Consider the following 12,023-nt stretch of genomic DNA (forward strand, 5'->3'; position numbering starts at 1 on the left):
GTTCATCCGAGTCACCAGCCTCAGAAATCGCAAGTTAACAGCAACTCAGATCAGAGACCAGATGAATGCCACACAGAGTTCTAGCAGCAGACCCATCTCTAGAACAACTGTTAAGAGGAGACTGAGGAGATTTGTTTGGGCCAAGAAACACAAGGAATGGACATTAGACCAGTGGAAATCTGTGCTTTGGTCTGATGAGTCCAAATTTGAGATCTTTGGTTCCAACCGCCGTGTCTTTGTGAGATGCAGAAAAGGTGAACGGATGGATTCCACATGCCTGGTTCCCACTGTGAAGCATGGAGGAGGAGGTGTGATGGTGTGGGGGTGTTTTGCTGGTGACACTGTTGGGGATTTATTCAAAATTGAAGGCACACTGAACCAGCATGGCTACCACAGCATCCTGCAGCGACATGCCATCCCATCCGGTTTGCGTTTAGTTGGACGATCATTTATTTTTCAACAGGACAATGACCCCAAACACACCTCTAGGCTGTGTAAGGGCTATTTAACCAAGAAGGAGAGTGATGGAGTGCTGCGGCAGATGACCTGGCCTCCACAGTCACCGGACCTGAACCCAATCCAGATGGTTTGGGGTGAGCTGGACCGCAGAGTGAAGGCAAAGGGGCCAACAAGTGCTAAACACCTCTGGGAACTCCTTCAAGACTGTTGGAAAACCATTTCAGGTGACTACCTCTTGAAGCTCATGGAGAGAATGCCAAGAGTGTGCAAAGCAGTAATCAGAGCAAAGGGTGGCTATTTTGAAGAAACTAGAATATAAAACATGTTTTCAGTTATTTCACCTTTTTTTGTTAAGTACATAACTCCACATGTGTTCATTCATAGTTTTGATGCCTTCAGTGAGAATCTACAATGTAAATAGTCATGAAAATAAAGAAAACGCATTGAATGAGAAGGTGTGTCCAAACTTTTGGCCTGTACTGTGTGTATATATATATATATATATATATATATATATATATATATATATTTATACATGTGTATATATGTATGTTTTTATGTGTATATGTGTATGTATATACACATACATACATACATACATACATACATGCAGAGATTTTAGTTCTACTAATTGTGTTATTTTTGCATCATAGACTATTTACAGTTTGTAATTTTCAAAAACAACTATAAGTTATTTACAGATGGTGTGTTCTGTTATGATTGATCCTGATGAAGACCAGATGCAAACAAATGATGGGCAACCAATTCTGTATCAGTCTCACTGCAAACCAATCTGTTGAACCTACATTAAGTACTTACAGTGGGTCATAAGAAAGACGTCCATCTTTTAGGTCAATCAGACGACCAAAAGACTGATCACTCTTCATGGACACACAGCTGGGTACAGGGGACTTTTCTCTCTGCTGCTGGAAACTGATAGAAACACTGACATTTACTGAACATACAAGAGTTCTATTCAACATAAAACACAGCATAGATATTCCTTGACCTGACTGGTGGATGTGTGTGAGGCAGCGGCGTGTGTGCTTAAAGGCACTGATCACTACAATCTGATGTGATACTTGGAATTTTGGAATTTTATGCCAGTGCCAGGCTTACACTTGATGCTGTTGACCTGCCCCTACACTTGAAACTGTGACCTGTGTTTGTCTTTGGGCCACAGCACATCTGGGAGCACGGCCAGTTTCTGTCAGTGATAAAGCTTTGTCTTGGTCATTTGTGGTGGAGCCTGCACTACATTCCCTGATTATAATTGCAATTAGCAATCTGAGGCTTTAGCTTTAATAATAGGGTGTTTCTGGAGGCGTCTGCAAAACAAAAGAATAGTTACCCGAAAAGGCTAGGACATAAGGGCAACCCTTCAAAAGGGAGTTATTAAACTGACTATCTTACTGACTCTACAAGAAATTGTTCTCTGCACCCAAACCTCTGCAGGAAGTCCTCAAACTTCTGTATCTGATCCATAGCCTTCTGAAACCACGCCCCATACCCTTACAGGTAGTCCCTAAAAATTTGGAGCTAGTCCACAACCTCCTTGATTTGTTTCCAGACCACTTCAGTGAGTCCTCAAGTCTCTGCATCTGGACCATAGTCCTCAGAAACTACTCGCCATACCACTGCACGTAGTCCTTTAAAGATCTGCAACTACTGCCCAGAGGACGTCAGCTCGTCCCCACAGCACTTCTGCTAGTCCCCAGTCATCTGCCATTCCCCAAAAATCTGCAGCTATCTGACACTTTGGCCTCCCCTGGTTGACTCAGTGAAATAATTAGCTCACATTGTGTTTGCACCAGGAGACTGCTTTAAGTTATGAATTACACACACACACACACACACACACACACACACACCAGTTAGTTAACGATGTTGTGCTCTGCCATAATTGATTGTAATGAAAACCAGATGGAAACAACACTGTAAATCATGAACCACCAGTTCTGTATCTGTGTAACTGAAAGCCCATCTGTTTCAGTTGACAGTTTTAAGTACTTACAGTGGGTCAGAAGAAGGACGTCCATCTTTTAGGTCAATCAGACGACCGAAAGACTGATCACTCTTCATGGACACACAGCTGGGTACAGGGGACTTTTCTCTCTGCTGCTGGAAACTGATAGAAACACTGACATTTACTGAACATACAAGATTTCAATTCATCATAAAATCACAGCATAGATATTCCTTGACCTGACTGGTGGATGTGTGTGAGACAGCGGCGTGTGTGCTTAAAGGCACTGATCACCACAATCTGATGTGATACTTGGAATTTGGAATTTTATACCAGTGCCAGGCTTACACTTGATGCTGTTGACCTGCCCCTACACTTGAAACCGTGACCTGTGTTTGTCTTTGGGCCACAGCACATCTGGGAGCTGCCCTGTCCCTGGTGGTGTGGTGTTTGATCTAGGTCAAGACTCTTTTCTGCTCTGGTTCCTCTGTGGTGGAATGAACTCCCTACTGATGTCAGGACAGCACAGTCACTGAATATTCTGACCAACATCTGAAAACCATCTTTCACATGATACCAGAGCCCTGCCAGCACATTCTCACTCCGACCTCGTCACATATTGATGTTTGGTAACTTTGGACTTTCCTCGTCCACATACAACACACAAGGTACCCTGGGTGTGTTGGTTGTTGACGTTCTGGGACTCCATGTCAATTCTGCCTGTTACATGCATTGTCTGTTTTCAAAAAATACTTCCGTTTTTACAGGAAACTTAACGTCTACATACAGTCTCTTTAAAGAAACACACACTACGATAGTACAACACTGTAAATTGATGTTTTTTTTTCCTTCAACAACAAACACATAGTTAGTTTAGGCAACAAAAGCATGTGGTTAGGTTTAGGATAAAAGAACAGTGTTTGGCTTTAGAATCTTACGGGACATGAACACTGCTCTCTCAGGTGAAAGTTGGAGTTTGTTGGGTCTGGATTAGAAAAACAGATGTCTTGAATGGGATCTCTTTGTTTGGACACTGAAAATAGTTTGTACTGTGAAACTGTTGCAATCCAGTGGGTGGTGGTGATGCAACAGTCTTAAACTCTACAGATTGAGAAAAAGAACAGGTGTGTTAACGTTTCAGAGTTTTCTTGATTTTTTTTTTTTTCTTGGGGGGTGATGATGGCCTCCAAAAGAGAGCTCGTGTTGACGGAGCAGTGAGCATAACGACTGATATGAGAGAATTCTTTTAGCATTAGGCCACAGTTGTCGGGACAATGGAGGGAGGCTAAAGTTACATGATGGATTTTGTATTTTGAGTGGAGATTGACTGAGTGGGATATGGACCGTGGAAGAGACTGTGTTGAGACTGTACTCGCTTCATGAGTGACTTTTAGATGACGGAAAGCGAGGCTTGGGGCATGGAGATGATGGAGATGATGGAGATGATGAAGACAAGACCAGTTAAACTGGGAAGCTGTCAGGTTCATTTAACATTTAATGTCAGCTTACTGTGCAGCAGAGACTTTTCGTCCTGTAACATCGATGCCATGTTCATGTGACTGGTCAGTCTGAAGGGACACACAGCTGGGGTCAGGTCCAGGTCCAGATTCAGGTTCAAGTCCAGGTTTGGGTTCAGATTCAGATTTAGGTCCAGGTTCAGGTCCAGATCCAGGTTCTGGTTCAGGTTCAGGTTCAGGTCGAGGGGAGTCTGGTCTCTGATGGATCCTAGCACACAGAGAGGAAGACCAGCAGGGAGGGAAATTCAGTTTTCAGTCTTCAGCCTCAGTATCAGCAGCTATCAACAGGAGAAGTAGAATCCTACAGGATGACAGCAGACTGACAGGAACACTGAGAGCAGCTGTAAACCTCACTGACCACCAGGGGGAGCTCACAATCCAAACCTCCACCCTGTGGACCTGCACACTGAGCCCTCCCACACTTCACTCACTCTGTCATGTGTTTAAATTCTCACTGTTAACACTGTGACACTGCTGAGTCCACAGGGTTAACATGAGGACTACAGTCGTTGCCATGGATACAGCATGACATATGACAAACGTGATTAATCTCAGAGTTTGTCTCCAACAGTTTTTGTATCAACAGTTTGTGCAACATGTGTTCAGTCTGCTGCTTCAGACACTTTAACAGAGACACATCATGTAACGTTCACTATATATACAACACAAATACATACATACAAAGAATAAAGTGTGAACACGGCTCATATTATTCTGACATGAAACCGTCGGCTGATCGTCCTCACACTCACAGATGCTCTCATTTGTTTCTGTCGGATTCACTTTGAAAACTTTTGTCTCTGTGACTGCAGATAACACACAAATCCAGATGATCAGAGTTCAAAGCTCAGATCATGTAAAATAACTACAGTGGTCCTTCCTTCATAGACTGGTTATTTCATCATAATAAAACATTGTTATTGAGTTGATTCAGTTATTAATTAACAGAGTAGAAATGATCCTCTGATCTATGAGAGCACTTTGACCAACAGAGGCCTCAATAAGCATGAAATATGAGCCTTGATAAAATAATTCAAGTATCAGAGTCCAAAGTGAAGTCCAGTATCAACTGTATGTGTTTGATACAACGTGTGGAAATGACTTTTGTATGATATTTAAATTAAGTTATATTGACACATTGTGGCTCTTTGAGTACATTTACAGGTTTATTATGAGTCAGTGTTGAGGTGAGAGAGCAGAGAAACAGGAAACAGAGAGCTGATGAACATGTTGAAGGTGAAACAGGATCAAATGTGATGTCAAGTGTTGAGTGTGATACCTTTTCATGTTGGTGATAACCTGCAGCCTCCTGATGAAGACAGACAGACAGACAGACAGACAGGTTCATCATTAGACTTTAAAGTGTTTGTTGTCAGATAAACTTTGTGCTGTGGAGTCTGGATCAAAGACAGGAGGTGAACACATGAACCAACAGAGACACATTAGAGACTGGAATCAATCAAAGGTCCACTTACTCAGTTTCTTCTCATGGACTTCATCACTCTGCAGCTCTCTGCTGTCTGGACCAGGTCTGTGGACACAAAGAGTTTTCTGTTGTCCTCCGTCAGGATTCAGTCCTCTGTGTCTGCAGGCTGCTGTCACACTCAAACACTGTAATGAACCAACCTGCAGCGCTCAGTTCAAAGTTCAGCTGCTGTGTCTTTATATGACTTTATATGATACATGTTAAAGTTTAACCCACAGCAGCAACACACACTGCAACAAACCTGAGAACGAATAAAGCTCCCCATCACTGACAACATCAACACTCACTTTTATTTTACGAAAGAACATGTTGGATAAATTGGATTATACTGTAGGAGAGTTTGTAAACAGATGTTTTGATATAGTTTGGTGCTGTTTCTGTAAAATGCATCCACACTAAACAGAGAATAAAAAAAAGTTTTCTTCACAAATGCATGCACAAGTGAGTCATTTATATAGAAATGGTAATATTTTGGGTGAAGTATTTCCATAAATATATTTTGACATGGAAGCAGTGAAAGCAATTTTTGTGCCAGAAAGAAATAGCACAGAAAAAAACACTTGTGAAAATAACTGATTATAAAGGCATTCATAAAAGATGCAGTTTGTGGAATAACTTATATGAGGTAAAGAATGAAAAAAAGAAGGTGGTTGTACTGTTTAGACATTTCAAGAATTTAGTCTGTATTTCTCCACTAAGAGGTCTTTTCAGTGATTTTTACAGATTTCCAGGAAATGATGACGGCTAAGATATGCAAAAGACTTTGGTGTGTTGTGAAAATATGACATTTCAGGAACCCATGACAGCTACAGTCAGTTACGTATTCAGTTTATGATGTTTGAGTGTGAAATGAGAACATTTATTAAAAGGAGACAACAGAGACAGACAGGACATGAGGATAGAGACAGATGGACATGACATGACATGCAACAAAGGTCCCTGAAACATGTTCATAATAAAATGTCAGTAGATATCAACAGGGCACAGTGCACAACCTGCACACAAAAGATAAAACAGATGGTTCATTCAGTGGATTCATCAGTCATGTGAACATCCTTATCCAGGTTAATTTAATGAGGAATGATGCATTGAGTACTGAAGACAGGCAACAAGTCCTAAACCAAGGTGTATTAATATTAAACATGACATAAAAAACAAAGTTTTCCTCACAAAATCATTGTAACATGGTAAATAATTGTATACAAATGATCAGTTTGCAGGTGAAGTACTGCTTTAATTATAATTTTAGCATGTAAGAAATGTAATTTTTTTTTAATGAAGCAATGAATACAAAAACTAAGGAAAGAGCTGACTATAAACACATTTATAAAAGATACAGTATGTGGAATAAAGTGTATGAGGTAAAGAATGAAAAAAGAAGGTGGCAATACTATTTGGACATTTCAGTAATAGAGTCTGTATATCTAGAAATGCCTATGAATTTATTTCTTCCTCTTCTTGTCGTCTTCATTATTATTGTTTATTGTTAATTACATCATTATGATTATAATGATTATTATTATTGTTATTGTTGTTATGCCTGTTGTTCTGAGCAAATATTGTTTCAGTTTGATGATGGGTTCCATTTTTTTTTAGAGCTATTAGAGGTACCCCAGCTTTTTGGCAGAGAGCAAAGCATGACCTCTTAGCTTATGTCTGTCAGCTTGGTGTCCCACCATAGTTATCTTCATTTCCTTTTACAGTTTTGTGTTGGACAAGCCTTCTCCTTAGAATTTTGAAACAGGAAGAAGAAATACAGACAGTTGACGATTTAAAATGGGCAGACAGGTGTGAACTGTTGCACCGTTGTATTGTCACTGCAGCAAGGATGTTTGATTTTAGATGGTGTTGTTTTTGAGGGAAGTACTCATGTCTCCATCACAGGAAAAATCCTGGACTACTTTTATTCTGTGGTATTTCAACAGTGTGGTTTACCTTATGTTCATTGCTTGTTTTGGATTGAGAATGCACCGCAATTTGATAAAAACACAAGTGAAAAGGTAATTAATTTTGACAGTTTACATTTCCAAGGCCACCCATCACTTCTATATTTATATGTCACAGCAGTGAAAAGGAATGTAAATAAAAAGGGCAGCGTGTCGCTGATAAAATGCAAGGTGAGAAGGTAGTTAAGATTATGAAAGCCATCAAATTGGCTATTCAAATCAAAATCAAATTAAATCAACTTTATTTAAATGGCATATTTAGAAACAACCACAGTTGACCAAAGTGCTGTTCAAAAAAGAATAACACACAAATATATAGTAATATAAAATGTTCACAAATAAAAACAGAATAAAACCAATCCATGACTACAGACAACCAAAGGCTATTGAAAACATCTACATTTTAAGATTTGTCTTAAAAGTGTCAATGATGGGGGAATATTTAATTGAGAGTGGGAGGCTATTCCAAAGGTTTGGAGCAGCTACCGCAAAGGCCCAATCTCCCTTACCCACCAGCCTCAATCAGGGGACAGTTAAAAGACAATGTTCCCAGGATCTAAGAGGTCAGGAGCTGGAATAGAAGTTCAGCAATATACTGTTGAATAAGAATAATACTTACAGTCATGTGGAGGAATTATTTGCTAGTTTAAGAAAAGATCAAGCCACTTTTAAGGCTGTAGATAAAATTATTGGCAGAAATACACATGTTGTATTAAGAAGCCAGGTTGATGAAATAATCAATTTTTTTTTTTTTTAATTTTATATACTTTATTAATCCCCCTGAGGGGAAATTCAATTTTTTTTCACTCTGGCACCTCTCCATTCATACAGCAAGCCACTTAAAAATTGTGGAATGCAAACACTGACATTTAGTGTGCGGTTAATGCACATGCATGTGTAATATTTTATACATTTCTAAAGCAGAAAATGAAATGGGATTTTGTTTACTGCAGACTAATTTGCTGCAAGGGACAAAACAGTAACCTGCGTAATGTCGAAGTCAAGTTTTCTTACATAACTCTGTCTCTTCTATTTATGATTTGTGTAAGGAAAACAGATTGATTGAACTCTGATACAACAAACATAATAACATAAAAATAGCCAGTGGTAGACAGACATAAAGACAAAAACAAGTTACTAAAGGCAGCATGAAAACTGAAAACAACATATAATGTTTTGATGTACATGTCCAAAAAGGAGTGGGAGGAAGTACAAACTTATTTATTCCCACCCCTTCTTCATATATTAATGATAGTCAGTTATGTAGCTCCCCATCAGTATAAAGCTGTACAACAATGAATTCTCCTAGACCTATTCTAATAATAAATTAATTACCAATAATATTTGTCTTATAGCATGATATAAATAATTAGAAAAGTACTTAGAAAATATAAATTCATATATCTATACTGTATTCAAAAAATCTCATCTTTATATCCTTATCCAGTCATGAAAGATCTGTTTGCTTTGTCAAACTATGTATATATACACACAAACTATGTATGTACAAACACACTATGTATGTACAAACACTCACATGTATATAAACAAAACTGATGGTAAATAAATGAGTAAACACCTGCTGATAGTCAAACACCCTCTTCATTCTTATACCTTGCGAAAAACATCTCTTGACATTCAAACACTGTCATAGTTTCATTCAACAGACAGAAATACAAAAACTTTTTCTTGTAGTCTTGTCTTGAAATTTAATTTTCCCCTGAAGTTATAACCCCCCTGGCCTTTCAACGAATAATTTTTGAATATTTCCTGGTGGTTAAATTGTTTTTTTGCTTTAAATATTAGCATAGCATAACAACAAAGAATAAAGTGTGAACATGGCTCATATTATTCTGACATTAAACCGTCGGCTGATCGTCCTCACACTCACAGATGCTCTCATTTGTTTCTGTTGGATTCACTTTGAAAACTTTTGTCTCTGTGACTGCAGATAACACACAAATCCAGATTATCAGAGTTCAAAGCTCAGATCATGTAAAATAAATCACTGATATAAAGAACAAACAATTTAGGACCCAACACTGACCCCTGGGGGACACCATAAGTAATGTCCAAACATGTTGAACACTGATCACCCAGCTTCACAAACTGCCTTCTGTTAGACAAATAACTCCTCACCCAGTCCAACACTTTACCCTGATGCCATAGCGTTCTAGTTTATTGAATAATATATCATGGTTTATTGTGTCAAAAGCCTTTTTATGTCTATGAATATTCCAACTGTATACAGTTTATGGCCCAGTGAATCTGTGATTTCCTCAGCTGAATCTATCAATGCCAGTGATGTTGCTGTTTGATCTGAATCCATATTGACTTTCAGTGAGTCACTTGTGTTTGTCTATGAATTTTTCCAGCCAGTTATTGAAAAGCTTTTCTAGGATTTTGGAGACTTGAGGTAGTAATGAAACAGGTCTGTAGTTTGTGAAGTGGTGTTTGTTCCCAGATTTATACAGAGCTATGGCTTTTGCTATTTTCATGTTGTCTGGAAATGTAGCAGTCTGAAATGATAAATTACAGATATACGTTAATGGTTTTGAAATTCCCTCAATGAGCCTTTTCACAGCAGTCATATTAATGCCATCACAGTCAGTAGATGTCTTATTTGGACATTTAGCAACAATATCTAAAATGTCTTTCTCATCCACTGCTGTGAAGAACACTGAACTCAGATTTCTATCAATGAAATGATCGTTCTGCTCCTCAGATGTTCCTGGATCAATTTCTCTGAATTCTCTATAAAGTGTATTTTTCTTTTTGCAGGCATTTTATAACCCCTTTGTGATCCAAGGACGATCTGCATATTTTAGTCTCCTAGTGATGATTTTTATAGGAGTTTTTATCCTATAATCTTCTAAATATTCTGAAGAATTCCTCATATGCACAATTGATGTCATTGCTCTTGTACAGTATATGGTGTCCCAGTTTTTTGCCATGAAGTCATTTTTGAATGCTATTATTGATTCCTCTGTTCTCACTCTTCTGTGTACTGTTTTGTCGTCAGGTTGATTCGTCTTGTAGCTGCTGTCAAATACTGTAAAAATTGGCAAATGGTCACTGATATCACTGATTAATAGTCCACTTATTGTGTTGTTCATAATGTCATTTGTGAATATATTGTTGATTAGCGTGGCTCGGTGGGAAATCATCCAGGTGGGTCTGGTGATATTTGGATATAAGTTCATACTGTTTATTGTATAAATGAAATCATTGGTCATTTTGTGTTTATTTGGATGAAGCAGGTCGATATTGAAGTCTCCACTGATGAAAATTGTTTTTATGACTTTTTTGCAAACATTTCCTCCATCCAGTCCTTGAACAGTTCAATACTGGAACCTGGTGTCCTGAATATGCAGCTAATAATTACAGATTTATTTTTCTCTTTGTATATTTCAGTTGATTTGCATTCAAGCATGTTGTAAACAACAGCTGACATATTGTCCAACACCCTGAAGTTCAGATTTCTGTCCACATAGACTGCAACTCCCCCTCCACCTTTATTCTGCCGATCCATGTGCATAAACTCAAACCCCTCCAGCTCAAAGTCCACCCCTTTTTCCATGTTGATCCATGTTTCAGATATTGATGTTGAATAATTGTGTAAATTGACTCAGGTAATCCTTGATGTTTGTAACATTTGAATAAAGACTCCTGCTGTTAATGTGTATAATTGATCATCTACCATCTTTATTGATGCGGTTATATTGTTCATCAGTGTAATAGCAGCAGTTATTATTGATGGAGTTGAAGAAGTAGTTGTCCATATCCAGTAAATTGTGATCAGTGTATTGAAATGTTTGCAATTCCGGGTTGTCATGTTCACTGATCCTCTGAGTTGTGCTACTGTTGCCTCCAGATGTGGATGAGTGAATTCTTTCAGTGTGTGTCATGGTTGTGTGTAAAGAGGTTTGTTACCTTCCAGTCCAGCTCATATTGATCATCAGTATTTGTCCAGCTCCTCCATACTTCTTACCATCAACACTTTGGCCTCCTCTGGTGTCCCGTTAAGCTTGATGAATATTTTGCAGTTTGTGGTCCAGGTGTGTTTAATTGAACTGCAGTTTACACACTTGTATGGCTGCTCTTAAAAAGACATGCTTTTTGACTTTTATGTTCCTAGTTACATTTGTTTTTGTGCTATTCTTTGTATTGTGTTCTTCAAATCACATCAAGTCAATGTCACGTATATATCCCAGTATCACAAATCACACTTTGTGTCAGGGGACTTTACAATCTGTACGACATACGACACCTTCTGTCCTCAGACCCTCACAGCAGATAAGGAAACTCCCCCAAAAACCCCTTTAAGGCCCCGATCACACATAAAGTCTTTTGCAGGTTGCAAAATTGGAGGCACCACACTTCCTTTTTTTAATTGTATGCCACTTAGTTTATTTTATTGTATTTATCCTGCAGTAATCAGTGTGTAGCTGCTGCCATGTTGAGGCAGAGGGTACTGTCTGTAGCTCTGGTTGAGGGTGAGAGGCTGTCAGCAGATAAACAGAGATCTGTGTGGGTACATGAGACCCTAAAAAAGAGGCTGGATCATGGGGAGTACCACCAGTTGGTCCAGGAGCTTCTCTTCCATCATGGACGTTTACAGGCAGATTTTAGGATGACTCAGGGGCAGT

General features: G+C 38.8%; 1 protein-coding gene across 1 annotated transcript in view; it reads right to left on the bottom strand.

Moving 5' to 3' along the window:
- Nucleotides 1-5,645, bottom strand: part of LOC144458429 (uncharacterized) — a 47,770-nt gene extending 42,125 nt beyond the window's left edge. The window contains 5 exon segments of the mRNA XM_078160903.1: nt 1,279-1,392; nt 2,474-2,587; nt 3,935-4,150; nt 5,222-5,251; nt 5,418-5,645. Of these exon segments, the coding sequence (XP_078017029.1) occupies nt 1,279-1,392; nt 2,474-2,587; nt 3,935-4,150; nt 5,222-5,229 (452 nt within the window). The 5' untranslated portion in view covers nt 5,230-5,251; nt 5,418-5,645.
- Between the last annotated feature and the right edge of the window lie 6,378 nt (nt 5,646-12,023).

The sequence above is a fragment of the Epinephelus lanceolatus genome, chromosome 17 (assembly GCF_041903045.1).
Source record: "Epinephelus lanceolatus isolate andai-2023 chromosome 17, ASM4190304v1, whole genome shotgun sequence".
In the NCBI taxonomy this organism is placed as follows: Eukaryota; Metazoa; Chordata; class Actinopteri; order Perciformes; family Serranidae; genus Epinephelus; species Epinephelus lanceolatus.